Here is a 22,308-nt window from a genome sequence, read left to right on the forward strand (position 1 = left end):
GACTTCCTGGACTCTGCAAGTCCCTACGTGCAGTCTTAGTTCTGATTAAAATGTAAGACCTTCGATAGGCAATTGTCTTCGCAGTTGGACCACGCTGGACTTGCTGGACTTGTCCTACTTGCGATACTTGTCATGATTAAAGTGTAAGTCCTTCGATCGGCGATAGGGTCCACAATTAGAACACGTAATGTCTTCATTGACATCCTAGTCAGCTCGGTGACGTCGGCACTTCCGAGAGTTCTGCGCGCAGTCCTAGTTATGATTAAAAAGAGAAAATCCTCCGAGATTGGTAGTGTTCCTCACAATATCAGACCTCATAAGTCTTCGTTGACATCCTAGTTAGTTCTGTGGATCGGGACTTCCTGGACTCTGCAAGTCCCTACGTGCAGTCTTAGTTCTGATTAAAATGTAAGACCTTCGATAGGCAATTGTCTTCGCAGTTGGACCACGCTGGACTTCTTTGACATCCTAGATAGGTCTGTGGAGTCAGAACTTGTGGAACGCTGTAAGATCCTGAGCGCAGTCCTAGTTATGATTAAAATGTGTAAGGCCTTCGATTGGTAATAGGCTTCGCAGTTTTACCGCGTAAGTTTGATTGGTGACGGTGATGACACTTGAGCTGGCGTTGGTCTTCAACGGCATCCCAACCGACTCCCATGAAGCCAGGACTTCCAGAGCGTTGTTAGACCGCAGAATCTTCAAATTGCCAAGGCGGTTGCTGGTAGTTGAGTCGTTAGGATGCATGAGTCGCTAAGGGGACCTAGGAGCGGTCGCCACAGATGATGCTCCTTTCAGTTTGCATGCACGTTCAAGTCACCGTGACGTTTGTATAAGGTAATATAGGCAACAATGCATTCATTTGGTCCAAGGTAAATGCCGTTTTGACTTTGTCGACGCGTGTATTCTTCTATCCAAAATAATGTCTATAAAAATTATCAATCAGTGGTATATTCATTATCCGCAGGTACTGACTCGTGCATGTCCAATTTTAAGTGCGTGAATTCGAGTTCTTGCATCACCAGCGTAGCGCAATGTGACGGCATATGGGACTGCGACGACGGGACGGACGAAGAGAGCTGCAGTGAGTACACATACGTATATGATTTGTTGCTTAACTACCTTATAGATTATATGGGATGGATGGCTTAGTTAATGCTTATACACACTCAAAAGAAAGTCTACTATATGATCTGTGTCTGGCTTTCATTTTTGATGTTTTGGAAACATATCCATTAAGACACCGAATGGATTGCCTCATCAAAGGGATTGATTGTCTGTTTGACTTTTCAAGCGAATCACCTATACACGAAGGTACCAAGGACACCTTTGTTTAGTTCTTTGTGAGTTGCGAAATCGCATTCGTAAAGACGTCTAATGGCTGTTCAACTTCCTTAGCGCTTGAATCACTTTCACGACGACACCGAATAGGTAGCCTGTTTGGCTCTAGAATCGAGTCCATAACTAGTGGGAATAGGTATAACCTGTTTGGTTCTTTCAAGCTGAAGCGATTTCCAGGATGACACCAAATGAATAGCCTGCCTAGCTACTTTGGTGCTCGAGTCACCTACACGAAGAAATCACTAATTAACTTGTTTAGCTTTATTGGCTTTGAGTTCACAACTTGGCTGACATGACGTGAAATGACGTCACGTCATTGTAGTGTGTCTCGGCATTTAGCTTCATCAGTTTTAGCTATTTTGTCCGCAACAAATGGTTTTAGTAGAAAATATCAGGGTTTTTTTTTTTTGGGGGGGGGGGGAGGCATTCGTAGAACTTGAATTAACACATCGAACGGAAAGCCTGGTTCGTTTTACTAAAGATCAGGAGAATCCCTCCATAAAAACACCGAGCGGATAGGTTGTTGTTTTTGGCTTTTCTTTTAGTGCTTGAATTCCTCAAAAGGACGCCAAATAGATAGCATGTTCAGCTTTTTTTTTTCATCCTGAAAGATGCCGATTGGAAAATTTTGTATTTTTGCACTGAAAACGTCGAAAAAAATGACGTCATTACTGTCATCTGACGGAAGAACCGACAGAATAAGCAAGTAAGACAAAAATTTCAGGGCATAAACATGCCAGAGCTGGTCTACACGTCACTGTAATCGTGTAGTAAGTACATGTTGAACACAATTAGCCTAATCCTCGACGTATATAATGTGTTATATTTCACAGCTCCGAGTGACTGCGCCAAGCACGAGGTCATGTGTTCGGATGGAAGCTTCTGCATCAAGCCTGGCGACATTTGCGACTGGAAATACAACTGCCACGACAGAAGCGATGAAGTCGGATGTGGTAAGCGATGTGAATATATATATATATATGATCACACATATAGTTAATTAACATGAATAACTAGTGTAGACATGATCTGCATCCTTCAAAGCATGTACGGGGATTCTACCTCGTACATGTCAAGACAAACAATATTTCCGACGGACTTTAGGGTCGCAAATCCAGGGGTGGGAACTCTGCGTCAATTGCACCGCGCTGCGCCAAAATCAACATCTTGCGCAATCCTGCTCCAATAGGGTATTTTCGTATTTTTCTGCGCCAAAAATATCGAATATTGCTTCAGTATGCCCGGAGATGAAAGAAAGAGAAACGAGAAGAACGAAGTGACGGCAAAAAACCATTAAAGTAATTAAAAACCCGCAAGGGTGCCAGCTCTTACGAGAAGAGTAAAAATTTTTGACTATCTGCACATTCACGCTAATGGCTCCACGCACACTCGCTAAGCAGGTGGCGAAGAGAGATGAAGGGGGTATGGGCCGCTATCACAGCGGCGATTGGGATCCCGGCCCACCAATTATGGTCATGGTCATAGCCCGGAGTTTTGGAAAGGACATCAAAAAATTTTTGTTCCTGCTTGCCGCGAAACGATTCCTTCCGAATAGAGCGTGTTTTATTCCACTGCACTTAAACGATCTGCCCCTCATCGGGCTTCCCATCGCGAAACCCCGATAATATCCGTGATCGTGCAACTGAGGATGGTTTGCAATGGTCTTTCAGCTTTAAAGTCGCCACTGGAAGCAGCAGAAATTACTGCAGTCGATCGTCATTGCGTCAAATCCCGATGTTTCGTGAAATTTTTTTCACGAAACATCGGGATTTGCTTTTTCGGGATACATGCTTTTTTCACTCGCGGAATATATATATATTTTTATATATATATTCCGCGAGTGAAAAAAGCATGTCCGCCGAATTATGATTGCTAATTTAGAAACTTTGCCCAATAACGAGCGTTAAATCGCCAATGTTGCCGAATAATGAGTGTTAAATCGCCAAATAACGTGTAAGATCGCCAAACAACGAGTGTCAGATAGCCAATCTCGCCAAATAATGGGTGTTGAATCGCCAACCATCGTGTTGATTCTTCCGAAATTCTCTCCCATTTTGCAACAATTTCTTTCTGAGTATAAACAAATTGAAAAACTTGATATAGAAAATTTACAATATCTATAAAGACTAGAAAATGTTTAGCCCATTTGAAGGGCTGCTGTTCCAGCCCAAAATTTTATGAGACAGCCGCTCTTTCAAACAAGCTGTCAAAAGCCTGAAACACCAAAAACAAAAAACAAGCTGATGAAAAGATGTTTGATAACAAAAGACAGTGCAGTTGTTTTATTTTGAAAAGGGATGAGGGTTAACGAAAATATTCTTGTTAATTTCGCCGCTCCAATTTATAAATATCTGCTCCGAATCCTATATTTTGTTGCTCCAAAACTGCTCCTAATCCTGTATTTTACTGCTCCGAATCCTATATTTTGTTGCTCCAAAACTGCTCCTAATCCTATATTTTACTGCTCCGAATCCTCAGTTGCTGCTCCAAAACTGCTCCGAATCTTGAATTTTGCTGCTCCAAAGCTGCTCCGAAATGGACTTTGTCACTTCCCACCCCTGCAAATGACGTTCATGTTCAGCGCATATGACGTATGGACATTCCGTCACTCGCGGCAAATGAGGGAGGAGAAAGCCTTCAAGTCCAGGAATGAGAGGGCAAAAGTATTACCCCCCCCCCCCTCCATCAAATTTTTCCGGGATGTTTTGGCTTTTGAAAAGAGGCAATCGCCCTCATTGTGCCCCCTCCCGGATCCGCACATGACTGTAGGTCACTTGAGTGACGTGACACTGCACCGAAGGTCACTTAAGTAATCTGTAAAAGTGTCACGGCCCGCTCGTGAGATCTGTAGGTGTGACGCGGGCCACTCAAGTGATGTGGAGCTACACCGCGAGTCACTCAAGCGATGTGGAACTGCACCGCGATTCTTTAAGGTGATCTGGAAAAAAACGTGCCGCGAGCCACTTAGGGGGTTTAAATGTGCCGCGAATGACTCAAGTTATCTGGTGATGTGCCGTGGTCAGCTAAAGTTCTCTCGAACTGTGCCACTGGTATTTTTAGTGATGTGGAACTGAATCGCGGGCCTCTTAAATGCTCTGGATCTGTGCCAAACGTCACTTAAGTGATCTGTAAGTGTGTCGTGGGTCACTTGAGTGATCTGGGAAATGTGCTAAGGGCCACTTAAGGGATCTGTAAACGCGTCACGGCCCGCTTAAATGTTGTGGAAGTGTGGCGATCTGCAAATATGCCACGGTTTTCTTTAAACGGTCTACAAATATTCCTCGGGTCACTCTATAAATACAGGGCTTGTTTCTCATATGTTCGAGCCCTGGGTAGATATGAATTTTGACGGGGAGGATCTTATATGTAGTCTCCTTTGAGACAGAGGAGTACTCAAGGGAAGGGGGGCATTTGGGCTGTTCCTAAAATACAAAAGGCAGCCAATTCGGAGGCCCCTGGAAATTTGTGGGCTCTGGGCACGTGCCCCGTTTGCCCAAGTGAGACACATGCCCTGTGTAAATATGCCACTGCTCCCCTAAATGATTTAGAAATGATCAGAAACCGTGCCACAAGTTAAATTGTCCCGCTGGATACTTTAATGATCTGGAACTGTGTCGCGGGGTCACTTTGAAGTGATCCGGAATCACGAGCCACTCAAGTGATGAGGGGGGGGGGGAATCTCTACATTGCGGGGTCACTCAATTAATCTGGAAACGTGCCGCTTAGTTCATTTTTACAAAATCAGGTCCGAGGTAGCGGGTCATATCAGATGACTCTTTAGTGCCACATTCCGCCCGCGGGCTATGGGTTGAGCATGTGTATTGTAAACGAGTTAGAAGTTTCCCAAACTTTTTTTTGTTCTAAGAGGGGGGGTTCCCCCCCCCCCTAAGAATTTTTTTTTTGTATTATCGCCCCCAACTCCAGTCAATCCATAGGATCCCTAGGGATTACCATCCGTCACCTTCCAACCATTCCATCGCCCCCAAGGGGGCAGTATCGCCCACTTTGAGAAACACCGGTGTAGACTCTCTGTACTAATTACTCACCATCATTTTGTGTGTCGTTTTGTTTAGTTGAGCGCACGACTTGCGAGTCCGGTGGCCGCTTCTTCTGCAACGACGGGCTCTGCATCCCGTGGTCTCTGAAGTGCGACGGTGAGAACGACTGCAAGGATCGCGAGGACGAAGGCAACTGCAGTAAGTCCGCTATACTGTTACAAACTATCCTTACGGGACCCCCATAGTGATGATAATATTTTAAAAAACATCGGTTGCAATTACTTACATTTGCAGCGTGCACTGAAGACGACTTCCACTGCAACGACGGCCGGTGCCTGAAAAGCTCGACCCGCTGCGACGGGCACCAGGACTGCATCAACGGCGAGGACGAGATGGGCTGCGTCAGCGTCGACGAGCAAGGGATGGTCCTGGCCTACGACACCTTCTCGTCGTCGTGGTCGCTGGTCTGTGCCGACGACTGGAACCTCGACTATGGACACTACCTCTGTCAGGAGCTCGGCTACGGGTGAGTCCAGTCACAACAAGCGCAGTGTCTGTTTGCTCTTCCACGGGGAGGGTGCCGGCCCATATTTCCTTCTTAAAAATAACGGGATATCACCAACTACCGCAAAAAAAAAAAATAATTTAATGCCATTGAAGTTGCCAGTTATATCCAAAAACAAAAAATTGTCAAAGGTGAGTAAAGTTGCCAATTACAACCAAAAAAGTCTCTGGGGCAAGTGAACTTGCTAATTACAGCCAGAAATTATTTTCAAAGGCGCTAATTTGCAAGTCTCCGTTCTTGATTTAAAAAATTGCCCAAGTGAACCTTGTTTCAACAAGGAAAAAAAAACGGGACATCTTATGATAAAGTTGGTATGACCAAAAACTACGGGAATGTCCCGTAAAATGCGGGTCATATGGTCACCTTATATAATCAAGTTTTTTTTTTTTTTTTTTTTTTTTTTTTTTTTTTTTTTTTTTTTTTTTTTTTTTTTTTTTTTTTTTTTTTTTTTTTTCCCGCGGACTGAAAAGGTTGTGCACCCGTCCTTCAACATTTTCACGACATAGTTGAGTGAGTACATAATTACGAACGGTGAAACGCGGACCAGCGAAAATGGGAGAAAATATTTGCGGACCGACACACAAAGCTAAATAAATGGGAAAAATAATTTTCGGGACCGGCATTGGGAGAAGTAATTTTCTTAGATACAAAATAAATAATGTACAAACAAATTAGAGCAATAATTAGCAGACCAACAAAAAAAACAAACAAATGGGAAAAATAATTTGCTAACAGACGAAAAGTAAGCAAATTTGAGAAGTAATTTACGGACCGGTAAAAAAATAAGGAAATGGGCGAAATAGTTTGCGGACCGGCAAAAAATAAGGAAATAGGAGAAATAATTTTTATCGGCAAAAATAGGCACATGGAAGAAATATTTTGCTGACTAACAAAAAGACAAACAGGTGAGTGAAATAATTTGCAGAAAGGCAAAAAATAAACCAATGGAGTAAATATTTTGCGGACCAGCAAAAAATAAACAAACGAGTAAAATATTTTGCGGTGCGGCAAAACATATACAAATGAGCGAAATAATTTACGGACAGGTAAAAAAATAAGCGAATGGATGAAATAATTTGCGGACCGGCAAAAAATAAACAAATGGGAGAAATAATTTGCGGACCGGCAAAACATATACAAATGAGCGAAATAACTTACGGACAGGTAAAAAATAAGCAAATGGATGAAATAGTTTGCGGACCGGTAAAAAATAAGCGAATGGATGAAATAATTTGCGGACCGGCAAAAAATAAACAAATGGGAGAAATAATTTGCGGACCGGCAAAAATAGACACATGGGAGAAATATTTTGCTGACTAACAAAAAGACAAACAGGTGAGTGAAATATTTTGCGGATCAGCAAAAAATAAAAATAATTCTCAGACCTTCTTGGCCAGCTAAGACAGAAATAAAAACCAAATATACAGACAGTATAAGATATAATAAATATTGAATTACGCGGAGCGACTACATAAAGTAATTGGTCGTAATGTTTCGCGGACCAGCGAGCGGTTGAAGAAGCGGAGTCAGAAAACGCTCAAAAATGGCTCAAACGTTTCGGGAATGTCTCTCTCTTACGTATGGTGATTCTCCATGTTTTGCAGGCACGCACTTTCGACGGAGATGCACCACGTGTCTTTCAACGGCACCTGGATGACGATGAAGAAAGAGAACCTGACCGCGAGCTCTATGTGGACCGAGCGGGTCACCTACGCCGAGAGCTGCAGCTCGAACCTCGCGGCTGCCGTAACCTGCCAGGAATTCGGTAAGTCGAGCTTCGTGTTCATTAAAAGACAATATACCCCCTATCCAAGGGGGTTCCCAACCTACGGCTATTTTGAGGTCTACATATGCTACACGGAAAATGAATCGCAATGGCAGAAAAAACGAGTTAAAGTAATAAATACGGTCGAAATCCCGTTTTAACGAATACCGTTATAGGAAAATCTCGTTTTAACGAACACTTTTCTAATTCGAATTCCTTTGTAACGAAGTGATTTCTCCGGTCTCTTGGAGTTCGATATAACGGGATTCGACTGTAGTGCGAAACACGTTGACAGCTTCCTAAGAATACGTCAGGGGGGTTCTCAACATACGGATCACAACCCAAACTTGATTCGCAGGGGATTCTTGAGATGGGTCGCACAAATCCACTTTTACGGTCCTCTTATTAATGGTGCCATTGGTTTCACCAACTTCGATAAACAAACGGTCCCGTGGGTCGCTAAACTTCTGTTGTTGATTTTGGGTCGCGGCTGAAAAAGGTTGAGGAAAAACGTGCAATCAGAAGGGATACGCAAGCCTTTTACTCATTTCGCGGGTATGCAAGCCTAGTAAGCATATCCAGGTAAGTAAGCATTCTACGGATGTCTGGTGGTGAATATGTCTTTCTTCCCCCTATGCATTTAAAGAGGTATTGCCTGACTTTTTTACGCTTTTCTTGGGGGGTTATGCAACCCTCATGAGCATGCCTAGGAGTAATTTGGTATTCTAGGCATGTCTAACGAAGACACGCATTTCAAGTAGTATACGAACGACTTCTGCGTATTTCTTCCTCATAAGCATGTAAGTAAGCATTCCACGCAGACACTTGGAAACGCGTGGAACGAGTGATTACTTTCTTGAAATCCATAGGAGACTTACTACCGCGTACCTAAAGCGCCTAGAAGTAGTGTGCTTCTTCGAGATGCTTAGGAGCTCAAGTAAGCCTAGAAGTGCGTAGAATGCTTTACACGTACTTATAAGCATTGCACATCCTTCATAAATGCGTAGGTGCGCATCCCCTTTGCATACACGGGAGACTTACCTCCTAGAAATGCGTAGAATGCTCCCTTTTACATACACTGATATGAGACTTGCACACTCTTCAGAAATGCGTCCTGCGTATGGAAGAAAAGACTATGTTCGTAATTGGCGTTCAGAAATGGAAGTCGTGCGTTTTGCTTGGAATGCATAGGAGACTTGCTTTACTAGACATGCGTTGAATACTCACTTAACTTACTTTCTTGTGAAGCTTGCAAATCCCCATAAATGTGTAAAAATCTTGCCGTACCGCTTGAAATCCATTGTAGACTTACTTAATCCCCCCTCCGCCACAGGAAATGCTTAAATTCACCAATTATCGCCAAACAGTAGGATAAATTAACTGTCACTAATACACTTACATTTAAATCACGCCAACAAAAATCGCAGAGAGGCCAAAAAACGTGACAGACAGACTAAACGGGACGTTTTCAAGCTAAGCCACAGGTCCCGTTGCTGTGGAAAGGCCGGACTCTGTTTAGTGAATTTCATTTTTTTTTTTCCTCGCCAAAAATTTGGCGGTGGAATGCGTTTTACTGATTGGAGATTTCTCGACCATAAAAATTCGGTGCTCACTTAACGCCATCTTATTACAGATTGTGGAGATTACGCGACGCTCCTCCACAGGAGGCGGAAGCGCCACACGATGGACGTGTCGCTGCCGTACCAACGCAGGAAGCGCCAACTGGACAGCTCCTCCTCGCCGAACAGTCAGTGGCCGTTCATGGCCTACACGTCTACTTATAAGTCGTCCAAAGGATGTTTGGCTGAGATATTGACACCAGTGTGGCTGATCACGTCCATGGAATGCCTTATATCCACCGGGTGAGTATCTCCTGCAAATTTTTGAGAATGACGGTCGGGTGGAAGTAATCATAATCCTTACATTCTTAGTAGCACGAAAGGCATTAGCACGCAGTGATTGGTTACTAGGAGCAAGAAATGCAGCAAGACATTACTAGAGGCGAAACTGAATTTCACTAAATAACTCGCTGGGCGAGACACCCCCCCCCCCCGGATTCAACTTAAGTATTTCATCATAAGTGGCGTAATGGTTCGCCACTCATTGCGACCAAACCGATGCGCTAATAATGCTGTCTGTGTGTATGTCTGGCCCACCCTTGAGTTTTGCTCATAGGTCTGGAGCCCATATAAGATCAAAGACGTAATGCTCTTAGAAAAGCCCTAAAGATCTTTTACAAAACAATTGCCAGGCCTGGGCGGACTGTCCTACTCTGAGAGGCTTGGAGTTCTTGGTCTACATTCCCTAGAATGGCGCAGGATTGTTTTGTCTGTTTGTATGTTTTTATCCAGTGTAAGCAAGCGCTTTATACGCCTTCTGGTGCTTACTAAAATTCAATTAAATAATGTATGTGGGAATGTAAGGTTTTTTTTATATACGCGGTCGGGCGAGGATCGCGATTTGCAGACAACAAATACTGAACTTGCGTTTGGTTTCTTTTCGGGATGGAATTAACTGCGCAATTTTAGGCCGGTCGTCCAATGGAAGCGGCAACATGCGGCAAGCAACCTGAGCGACAACAACCGGCATTGACCAGCATCTGACACAAACTCGGAAAAGGAGCGTTCGTATTGTAAATAATATTCAATCGATCACTACGCATCATTACACAACCCATGGACGATCATTATCGAATTTTTCTGCTTTCACGTCCACGCGAGAAAGGAGAGACTGACCAAAGGCGGAAAAGAAAAGAGTGAGTGGCACGGAAACAAAAAAAAAGTAAACAACTGTACTGCGCCTGCAGATAAGGCTATGCGCGTATGATCCCATTCGATTCGGATTTGGTAGTTCGTCTGCTGCTGTCGCCGGAAAAGATCGTCACTAGTGGACGACGATTTCTCCTCCTCTTTGTACAGTGGGGGGGGGGGGGGGTCAGTCTTGCGAACCCAGACAACAGCGGGCGAGTGGACGACCAGCCTTAGTTTGGATGATATCAACCATAAAACTGATAATTTATACTAAGCTCCCATCAGGGTGGGGTTGAGAGGGCCCAGGACGATTCTCGTCATTTTTTTCTTTTTTCACGCTATAAATTCACTATAAAGGGCCCCATGAAAGTCTATCCTGGGGGCCTGCAAAAGATCCCAGGCTAGGGGCTAAAGTATACACCTGTTTTGAAGTGCTAAATTCGTTTTAAAGTGCAAAGTATACGTTTTAACATGCAAAGTACCCATTTTAACATGCAAAGTATACGTTTTAACATGCAAAGTATACGTCGTTTTAACATGCAAAGTATACGTCGTTTTAACATGCAAAGTATCCGTCGTTTTAACATGCAAAGTATCCGTCGTTTTAACATGCAAAGTATCCGTCGTTTTAACATGCAAAGTATCCGTCATTTTAACATGCAAAGTATCCGTCGTTTTAACATGCAAAGTATCCGAATCACAGTTCCATATACCCCCAAGTGAAACGTATTCGAATTTTCAAGTGCATTTATAATATTTCGCTTTCTTTTCACGCTTTCGTCCCTATATAAGGAAAGAGATACAGAATGGTTCGGATTGGTACGTGAGGACGAACCTGGCGAAAGGACTGAACAGCGACACGGCAAGGAACCACGAGGTGCTGAAGATCATCCCTCACCCCCACTCGTCCAAGTTCCGATCTCTGACTCTGCGCGACTACGACGTGGCCCTGATCAGGTTGAGACACGCTCTCGTCTTCAGCGAGAAAGTCGGCGCCATTTGCCTGCCCGAGGAGCAAGTCTCTTCCGGGATCACCTGCTTCTCCGGTTTCCTCGGCCAGCAGATGCCCAGAGGTAAGATCAGGTTTAAAATGCAGCGTTTCTCCGGTGATGAACTCACACACATCGAGTACTGTAACACTGAATTAATGATATACACCAGCCATGCTCAACCTCCGGCCCGCGAATGTTCCGGTACAAAGTATCAATATGCACCACGTTGAATACATAGGCTGACCATATTTCCTTCATGAAAATGCGGGACATCGCCACAAATAGCCTATTGCGAAAGGTAATTGGCGCGCGAGTGGCGTGGTCGTCGTCTACTACCTTGTGACGGTTTCCGTCACAGTACCAGGTTCAAACCCGCGAGAAGAATATAGGTGAGATATTTTATGATATATGAAACCATCCTGATTCCATGCATTCGTATGGTCAAACTTGCTGTAAAGGGTGCTCTTCTTTTTGGTGTATGGGTAAAGGCAGTGCTCGCGACTAGAAAAAGGTTGAAGACCTATGCTCTAACGTATAGGGTACACGTGGGGAAGCAGCCTCCCACGAAGACCCAGAGAGTCCCCATCAGAAATTTAACCAATTCCATTAAACCTAACCCATTCCCTCATCGCATCGCACAAACTAATAGTGATGATTATGTTCATTTTAATGCATCGTATTTCCTTCTTCTTCATTGCATGCATAACATACACCGAAGGAGCACTGGGACAAAAGGTAAAGACGATTTTTCCAGTATCTTCGTGTATGAATGATCTGTATAATGTATGCAATTAATTATTCTATAAATCGTGCCACGTCTTCCATATATCGTGAAACACGTCTCTTTATACATATTTTCCAGCTCCACCGCCGGAATCGCCGACACTGAACAGTTTGGCGCTGATGGTGCTGGACCAGGACTTTTGCAACCAGCCCGAGCAGTACAACGGCAATGTCAACAAGAGGATGTTGTGCACGAAGAATAGTGACAACCAGCAGCTCTGTGACGTGAGTATAGCAGCCATCCACAGCCGTAGGAACAGTGGCGTATTATTCACAGGGAACGGGGGCTGGCGCAGAGGGGCGGCAACTTTGAGGAATGAGTGACCAAGGAAATTAGTGGAATGGTAGAAGAGCGGCAAAAAATTTGTATAACACCCTGAACAAATCCGCCTCTGCCGGAACAGTAAGGGACTAGATCAGTGAGTGACTAAATGAGTGAGTTTGTAAGCAGGTGAGTGAGCAAAAGAGTGTTGTGGAGCGTGAGCAAGCATGCAGATGACCAAAAGAGTGGCCTACAGAGTGAGGGACCAGGTCAGTGAGTGACCTATAGCATGTGAATGACCAAAAGAGTGGTCTAGGAAGCATGTGAACAACCTAAAGAGTGGTCTAGAGCAGTGGTTCTCAACCTCTGGAAGTCCGCGGCCCGATTGATTTCTTTTTTGCAAGTGCTGGTCATACACACGACTGATTGGAAATAAATGGGTAAAAATGAAACGGTGCGCGCACGGCCCGGTTTGACTGATGTCAAGGTCCGGCGGTTGATAAACACTGGTCTAGAGAGCGTGCAATCATGTAAACGACCAGAAGAATGACCTAGAGCATGTGTAATAAGCATGTGAGTGACCTACAGCATGTGCACGCATCCTGTGTGTGATCAAAACAGTATGCAAGCATATGAGTGACCAAAACAATGTGCAAACATGTGAGTGATCAAGTGACCAAAACTGTGTGCAAGCATGTGCGTGACTAAAAGTGATTTAGGGGAGGGTGTGGGTATGGGAGTACCCGAAAGAGTGACCTAGAGACACGGGTGTACTTGCAGAGATGTGGGGGAGGTGGCGAGTTACATCACAGGGGAGGCAAATTCGAGGATAGAGTAACCAAGAAAGTTAGACTGTAATGGGAGAAGGGCGGCAAACTTCGTGTTGTCCCGCAGGCGGCAAGACCATGCACCTTTGCATAGAAACCTACTGCAAACATCAATTCATTCCGCGAAATTAAATTTACATCAAATGCATTTGGTTTGAGTGAGCAAAAGAGTGATTTGGAGTGTGAGGAAGATTGGATGACGCTGTCCAAAGCGTATTAATAATACGTTTTAATTATGTTAATAATACGTCTTTAATACGCTTTGGCGCTGTCCGCGTAATAGGGAAAAGAGCGCGCCTGCGCGATGGAGGAACTGGACTTGCGTTTGACGGCTCAAACCAAAGCCGCTCTTAGGGCGGTATTCACCGACATGGTTTAAACTATAGTCACAATTTTCTGATAAGAGGTTAAATTCAGGTTTTTAACCAATCTATGTTGATCTCTTATCCAAAAATTGTGACTACAGTTTAAACCACGTCAGTGAATACGGCCCTTAATGCAGCTTTGGCTCAAACCAGACAGTCACGCGCGAACAAGCGGACCGCGTGACTGTCTGGTTTGAGCCGCAGAACGCAAGTCCAGTTCCCCCCATCGCGCAGGCGCGCTCTTTTCCCTGTCACGCGGACAGCGCCATCCAGCGGTGGACTCTGTCGCCACATCATAAAATTCATATAACCTCATATAATTCCACTCCTATACAGTGATACCTCGGCTAACGAAGATAATTCGTTCCGGAATCGTGTTCGTTAGTCGGAACGTTCCAGATACGGCCCAAAAATTCAAAGATAAGTTTTCTCAAACACCAAAGAAATGCTATAGAGAAGACAAAAAACGGTGACGCGAAGGCTTCGAAATCGGATGAATGACAATCTACAGGAAGATGAAAGATGCCGAAAGTATTTCACACTATGTATGCAACAGACACCAGCTTTGAGTCTGCTACAGCTGGTGGCACAACCCAGTCGAGTTCGTAGGTGTCCTCATTCATTTGTGAATCGGTCAGCTCATTTCTGTGTCTGATAGATGAAAAAATATAACCTCCCAGGAAGTCCGGACTGTTCAGTTTAGTGCCAAGAGTTAGGCACATTTAAGGTTTCGCCGCCTGTGGGCTACATAAAGTTTATCACTGACCTAATTCCTTGCTCTCTAGGTCACTCCTTTGGTCACTCGCTGACCTGCTCCGTCACTCTATAGATCACTGTTTTGGCTACTCTCATGCTTGCAGTTTTGTCTTAGTCATGCACATGCTTGCACACCGTCTTCATCATGCACATGTTTGCACACCGTCTTCATCATGCACATGCATGCACAATGTCTTGTTCACGCGCATGCATGCTCACCATTTTGGTCACTCGCATGCTTGCAATTTTGTCTTGACCACGCACATGTTTACACACTGTCTTGGTCGTGCACGTACTTGCGCAATATCTTGATCACTTGCATGCTTGTACACTGTCTTTTCCATTCACATGCTTGCGCGCCATGCTGGTCACCCGCATGCTTACACGCTATTGTGTTCCCTTACATGCATGCACACTGTCTTTGTCAATTGTATTCTTGCACACTGTCTTTGTCAATTGTATTCTTGCACACTGTCTTTGTCAATTGTATTCTTGCACACTGTCTTTGTCAATTGTATTCTTGCACACTGTCTTGGTCACGCACGTACTCGCACAATATCTTGATCATTTGCATGCTTGTACACTGTCTTGTCTATTCGCATGCATGCACAATGTTTTATTCATGCGCATGCTTGCACACCATTCTGGTCACTTGCATGCTTACACACGGTCTTGATCAGTATTGTGGTCATTCACGGACTTGCCCCCCGCCACTCTATAGGCGGAGGGTGATTTATGACTTCACCACCTGTAGGCTGCAAGAATTTCGCAGGACTTCTATTCTACTAATTTTTTTGACCATTCATTCCTCCTACCCGCCGCCCCTCTGAACTTGGCGCCCGGGACTATGGTCCGCTAAGCCCCCTATGTAAATACTCTCTTGCGGACATTGAAATAAAAAATCTAATCACAAATTAATTCATATAGTCTAGTAAATGTTCTAAAACAAATGTCATTTTGTTTTTCTCCGCAGAACGACGTAGGCACCCCTCTGATGTGTCTGTCCGGTCCCAACAAGTGGTACCTGGCCGGCATGCTGACCTACCAGAGGTACTGCAACGTGCTGAACTGGCACCCGGCGATTTTCTCGAACCTCTACTCGATGAAAGAGTTCACCGACCAGGTCATGGGCAAGAAGCACTACAACGTCAAGTACGATCCCAACATGTACGTCATCGAACCGCCGACGACCACCGGTCCGCCCGAAACCACGACGGAGTCGATCGCGACCACCACGGAACTCGAAACGACGACGGAGATGGATACCACCACGACGACCGAGGTCCCGACATCGTCGACCGAAACCACACCAGTGGCGACGACAACGACGACTGCGGGAACGGACAGTGAAGAATTAGCGAGGTTCCTGGACGAAATTGTAATAACTACTACTACTCCAGGTGTAAACGTCACAGCGACTGACAACGAGACTGATATCGGCGATGGCATCACCTTTGTGCCCGAGTTCGAGTCGTCGTACGTGAATGATACGCTGATGGAGAACGGTACGTCCGTATTCCAGGACCCGACGGACATGACGACTCCCGAGAACGGGTTCTTGAACGACTCTGAGTCCTTCCGACAGCCGGCCAAAAATGATTCCGTCCCCGAAAAATACTCCAAATCTCTACAGAACTTAACGGAAGCACTCAACGACACCGTCGACGGAGTCAATTTCACCGACGACGTGTCGGTGAGCGACTACGTCATGCTCGAGCGTTCGAACGCCACCGCCGGCGGCGAGAGTTTGGGATACGAGAGGAACATCGAAAACACCAATGAGGCTAACGACTCATCCACGACACCCGAACCGGATACGACGTCCGCAGTGGATAACGTCACTTTGGTTCATCCGCAAAATTTCACGGACGGTTTCGAGAACACAACAACAGAGGAAGCGAATATTTCGACAGTCCATCCCTCTACATCTTCAGTAACCGGCGAAAAACCGATCGGCAACGACACAGTCGACGACGATCTAGAATCGCTTCCGACAACAGCGACACCTTCCAGTCACGTCGAAACGCTCGGTGACGAGACCGTATCCAATAACGATTCACTACCCGAATCGCCATCCAATAGAGAAGAAGGAGCAGAAAAACCAATCGCAGATGCTTTGAAAGCGGACGGCGTCGTCGACGGAACAACGACAATCAGTACGTCGACGACGCTTCCTGAACAGGGAACGTCCACCGCAATCGACGACGTCTTGCGCAAAGAGTACGCTGCTGCTCGAAGCCGTAACGTCGTTCTATCATCCGTCGACGATTTCGACGTCCGACCGACGACGGTCGACTACTCGGTCACGGACGCCACCACAACCATCGACGGGAATGAAGATCAACCCACGAATGCGTCCTCTCCACAGCCGTCGTCATCTAACACGACAATGGTGTCGGCTGACGTTGCCACGCAGCTCAGCGCAGATGCAGAGACAACTACTGTAGCGATGGAACTTGGAGCAGCTGAAGTTGAGGGGACACCGGCGGCACCGTCGGATAACTCAACGGGTCTTGTTGGACCATCGACTGATAGTAGCAACAGCAGCAGCACGGACAACACCGATCCATCTGAGGGAAGCCAACCTGAACCTACGCCAAGTCTCAACGCGACTGAAAACGGTACGATTTGATACTGAACTCATAGGCAGAGTATTTACGGGGGGATGTTGAACGGGCTATAATAGCCCAGGGCAGCAAATTCGGGGAATGAGTAGTCAAGGAAGTTAGAGTAGAATGGGAGAAGGGTGACACACACAAAACTATACGTATTCACCTCTGTCTAGAGGGCGAAAAACCAGATCAGTGAGTGATCAAAAAAGTGACCTAGAGAGTGTGTAAGCATGGGAGGGAGAAAGAAAGTATGCAAGCTGAGACCTATTGAGTAAGCATGGGAGTGACCTAGAGAGTGTCCTAGAGACCTAGTGTGCGAGCATGGGAGTGACCTAAAAAGTGTACTAGACACTTAACGTGCAAGCATGGGAGTGACCTAAAAAGTGTACTAGAGACTTAACGTGCAAGCATGGGAGTGATCTAATGAGTATACTAGAGACCTGGTATGTAAGCATGGGAGTGACCTAGAGAGTGTACTAGAGACCTGGTATGCAAGCATGGGAGTGACCTAGAGAGTGTACTAGAGACCTAGTGTGTAAGCATGGGAGTAACCTAAAGGGTGTCCTGGAGACCTAGTGTGCGAGCATGGGAGTGATCTAGAGAGTGTGTACCAGAGACCTGGTATGCAAGCATAGGAGTGAGCATAAGAGTTACCTAGATTTTGAGCACAAGCGCGTTAGTGACATAGGTCATTTCCGTGCTTGCACAAAATCTATATTTTAATGCAAGCAGTGACCTAGAGTGTGTGTGTAAGCATGGCAGTGACCACAAGAGAGGGACCTAGAGACGGACGTACTTACGAAGGGCGGGAGTGGGAACTAAGCGGGCTACATCTAGGGCCTTCATATTTGAAGAAGGAGTGGTGTCAAGAAAACTAGACTGGGATGGGTAAAGAGGGGTTTGCAAAACACCATAAACCCGCCTCTGCTCATCGAATTCGGTGCAACAAACGCGCGGAATTGACCCTAACTTCTTTTCTTTGCTGTTCTTTTTTTTTTAGGGTATTCTTGCGGTGACCGGAAGCTGACTTTCAACGGCACCAACGCGTCTGACGACTGGCCATTCGTACGCCTCGTACAGGACATCGACACAGAGAAGCGGTGCTTGTCCGCCATGGTATCTGCCGGATACGCCGTCGCTTCTGCCGAGTGCTTCTCCACAAAGTAAGTGATGGTGGTTTCATTTTCCCCCATACCCGTTGTGTATGAAGTACCAGCCCATCCATACGCTCACCTCGTACACATTCCTCTGCGGCAAAGGTTCCCAAAGTGGGGGCCTTCTTCTAGAGATTCTCTAAAATGTAAACGTCCGAATAAGAAACTTATTTTTCTTTTTCACAACGTAAGTAACAATATGTCAAATGTAAAAAGATTTCCTCAACTCAGCTGAACAGTTAATATTTACCATACATTATACAATAGAACCTCCTCTTACGGCCACCTCCGAACACAACGGTTATCTCCGAACAACGGCCACATTTTGTTGGAACCGAACGCGTCCCGTAGGCTCAACATTACAAATAACTTCCGGACAACGATTTCTAAAACAAAGGCCCCTTTGGACAGAAGAGCTAGGCCTGAAAGAGCCACTTAGTAATCTATAAGTGTGCTGCGGGTCACTCAAGTGATCCCCAAATGTGCCGCGGGCCACTCAAATGATCTATAAATGCTTCGCGGGTCACTTGAGAGATCTGCAAATGTACTGAGTCGCTGAAATGATCTGAGAACATGCCGCTTAGTTTCTTCTTACAAAACTAGGTACGAGATCACAGGCCACATCAGATGACTCCAAGGGTCACATTCGGCTCACGCGTTATGGGTTAAGCATGTATGTTCTGTTTGATCGTGGGTGAGAACAAAGAACTATTTGGGGTTTTGCTGGATAAATTTTTTATCCGAGGGGAAGAAGTCACATGGGGCAAGATCAGGGAAATTAGATGCGTGTGAAAGTATCGGAATATGATGTTTCAACAGGTAATCTGACACCAGGAGGAACCTGTGAGTCGGCGTTTTGTTGTGGTGGAGCACCCACGACTTGGCATGCCAAAGCTCTGGTTTCTTGCGTCTCAAAGAATCGTGAAGACGTTCGAGGACTCACAGGTGTCAGAAATCCACACACTGAGTCCACACCAGTAGAACTCCGCAGCGGAAAAACCGGTTGTGAGGCGTGGCTGCTTAAAATCGACCACTAAAATCGTCCGTTTGGTGCTAGTGACACCTCAAACCAGTTTTTGCGTAGCGGAGTACTGCACCCGGAATTGATCTTAAAAGGGGTGAAACGGTGATAAATTGCCCATAACGGCGATGGACTGTTATTTTGCTCAATTTAAAAGAAGCATTTTCGCAGCAGTGTTGCCACCACTAAAAAATATAACCCGGATTCTTTTTTCTGTCGACAGCGGAAGCGTCACCAGAAATCTGCGTATTCTAGGCGATGACGACGACACCGTTGTAGTCGACACAACGCTGGTCGGAAACTCTTCAGTCGACGACGAACAAGATGGTGGTTCCCTGCTGCTCCTAAGACTGAACAACTCCTCGCCATCGAGTGTCGTCTGCCTCACTGACGAACATCGTCTGCACGTTAACTCGACTTGTGCCGTTCTTTCCTTCCATACAGGTAATTATTTTTCTATTATGAGATTCTACTCAGCTCTAAACTGGATCCCTAGTCCGCCAAGATAATTTTTCGCACTGTATCCGGATTTGTATTAACGGCAACTACTATATTGTCCCTGGTGGTGATCGATTGCATTCAGGACTCGGATACATTTCATCTCGAAAAAGAATTCTGACAATGAAATCAGAGTCGTGGCTCTAACGCCCACGAGCGGCGTGGTGGTAAGATTCTCGTCTACCACCGTGAAGGTTGCCGCTAGACCCCAAGTAGGAGTTAAGTATCACATTAAGTATCTAATACACTCTCACGTGTGCTTACTCAATAGGTCTCTAGTACATTCTCTAGGTTACTCCCATGTTTGCACACTAAGTTTCGAAGACACTCTCTAGGTCACTCCCATGCTTACTCAATAGGTCCCTAGTACACTTTCTAAGTCACTCCAATGCGCTTGCACACCAAGTTTCGAAGACACTCTCTAGGTCACTCCCATGCTTACTCAATAGGTCTCTAGTACACTTTCTAAGTCACTCCAATGCGCTTGCACACCAAGTTTCCAAGACACTCTCTAGGTCACTTCCAGGCTTATTATACTTTTTTTTTCACTCCCACACATACATCTACTCTCGAAAACTCCAAATCACGCTTGTTCTCACCTCCATGCTTATACCTTCTCTAGGTCACCCTAAGTTAGCATACTTTCTTTCTCCCTCCCATGTTTACACACTTTCTAGGTAACTCTTTTGGTCACTCACTCTCCTTTTCAGTCTTTTAGTTATCACATGCTTGCTCACTCTTTTTGTCTCACACTGACCTCCTAGACCCTCAGTCTCTAGATCATCACTTTTGTGGTCACTCACGATGACGACGACACCGTTGTAGTCGACTCCTTTCGTACACCTTTTAATTGACTCACATAACTTTTCGCACTCTCTACATGCCACTCTTTTGATCACTTACTGATCTGATCTTTCGCCTTCCAGACAGAGGTGAATACGTATGGTTTTGTGGGTCACCCTTCTCCCATTCTACTCTAATTTCCTTGACTCCACTCATAGAGAAGGCAACCTTCATTTCTAGCCCAACTCTCGTTAAGGCGTATAATTGCGAATAGCGATATGGCCGGAGTTAGTGTGTGATGAACTCACAATATAGAGTGTTGTGGCTCGATCGACTATCTCTTCGAATGTCTCAATGCTTACAACGCCGTTGCTTTTTATGAACATACTTCTGACTGAAACGATAGATCTTAATTTTCAAGTGACAAATATTCTTCCGCAGGTCTTGACGATGTCGTAAAAATAGTCGCTGTGGAAGCGAAGGTCTCGAGGGAATGCGAATCAGCTAGAAATGGAATGCTGCCAATCGAAGCGGACACGTGCATCGAGCTGCAGAAGAACGAACTTGGAGGCTTTTGCGGGGTAAGTCTTCTTTCTACCTGAACTTATGAAATCAATTATGGAGAGATGAGGGTTTCCTTTGACCTACGACTCATAGAAACTGGCTCATCTGCCATATTTGTGCAAAGTTCGACTGATCGCCACGGCCAATGGCTGTTCCGTTTGTCGTTTCTTTTCAACGATTAGACTTCACTTTGAACGTAAAAATTGGTTTTGTTACGCTAAAATGGAGGGCGATGAGTCCACTCTGTATGTCCTTATCGCGCTTTGCTCATCATTGGGATGAGGTTCCTCGGTCGGATCGTTATCATATTTTGCTCATCAGAGAGATGAAATTCTTCGACAGTATCGCGCTTTGCTCAACTGAGAGATGAGGGTTGCTCGACAGCATCATTACCGGGTACTGTTCATTAAAAAAACGGGGTTGCTTAACCGAAGCGTTATCGAGTATTGTTCAGGAAGTAACGGGGTTACTCAACCGGATCGTTGTCACGTATCGGTCGGGGAAAAAAGGCGTTGCTCGACCTCCAGACCAACCGTGGCCCCCGCTCTATCCCCCTAGGGTATATAAGCTGGTTCGTCTCAGGAGACGTGGACCATAGTGGAAAAACGTTTACTCGACCGGATCGTTATCGCGTATTGTTCAGGAAAAAACCGGGTTGCTCGATCGAATTTTTATCGGGTATTGTTCAGGAACAAACGGGGTTACTCAACCGGGTTGTTATCGCGTATTGCTCAGAAACAAACGGGTTACTCAACCGGATCGTTATCTCATATTGTTCAGGAAAAAACGGGGTTGCTCGACCGGATCGTTATCGGGTATTGTTCAGGAACGAACGGGATTGCTCGAACGGATCGTTATCGTGTATTGTTCAGAAATAAACGGATTACTCAACCGGGTCATTATCACGTATTGTTCAGGAAAAAACGGGGTTACTCGACCGGATCGTTATCACGTATCGTTCAATAAAAACGGGGTTGCTCGACCAAATTATTATCGCGCTTTTCTCATCAGAGAGACGCGGTTTCCTCGACTGGATCGTTATCGTGCTTTAGACAAGCCCCGGAAAGAATAAGAAAGTATCGCAATTTGCTCATCAGGGAAATGCGATTGCTCGACCAGATAGTTATCATTTTTCCCAACAAAGAGATCATCAGGTTGCTCCACCAGATAGTTATCAGGCTCTGCTCATCAGAGAGGCACGATTGCTCTACTAGATCGTTATCAGGCTTTGCTCACGTGACTCGACTAGACTTCCCGACTTATGTACTGCATACA

At 45.4% G+C, this 22,308-nt stretch overlaps 1 protein-coding gene across 1 annotated transcript in view; it reads left to right on the plus strand.

The window, feature by feature from the left end:
• LOC149070895 (uncharacterized) overlaps positions 1 to 22,308 on the plus strand; it is a 135,665-nt gene that overhangs the window by 110,508 nt on the left and 2,849 nt on the right. The window contains exons 11-22 of the mRNA XM_089248690.1: positions 965 to 1,081; positions 2,172 to 2,291; positions 5,412 to 5,534; positions 5,631 to 5,862; positions 7,506 to 7,666; positions 9,300 to 9,528; positions 11,209 to 11,489; positions 12,271 to 12,416; positions 15,375 to 17,022; positions 18,014 to 18,176; positions 19,412 to 19,632; positions 20,911 to 21,050. Coding sequence (XP_089104816.1) covers positions 965 to 1,081; positions 2,172 to 2,291; positions 5,412 to 5,534; positions 5,631 to 5,862; positions 7,506 to 7,666; positions 9,300 to 9,528; positions 11,209 to 11,489; positions 12,271 to 12,416; positions 15,375 to 17,022; positions 18,014 to 18,176; positions 19,412 to 19,632; positions 20,911 to 21,050 — 3,581 coding nt within the window. The remainder of the gene's footprint in view (positions 1 to 964; positions 1,082 to 2,171; positions 2,292 to 5,411; positions 5,535 to 5,630; positions 5,863 to 7,505; positions 7,667 to 9,299; positions 9,529 to 11,208; positions 11,490 to 12,270; positions 12,417 to 15,374; positions 17,023 to 18,013; positions 18,177 to 19,411; positions 19,633 to 20,910; positions 21,051 to 22,308) is intronic.

Source organism: Pholcus phalangioides, unplaced genomic scaffold (assembly GCF_987345545.1).
Source record: "Pholcus phalangioides strain wild (caught in Gottingen) unplaced genomic scaffold, Ppha-v1.0 ptg000020l_1, whole genome shotgun sequence".
NCBI lineage: Eukaryota > Metazoa > Arthropoda > Arachnida > Araneae > Pholcidae > Pholcus > Pholcus phalangioides.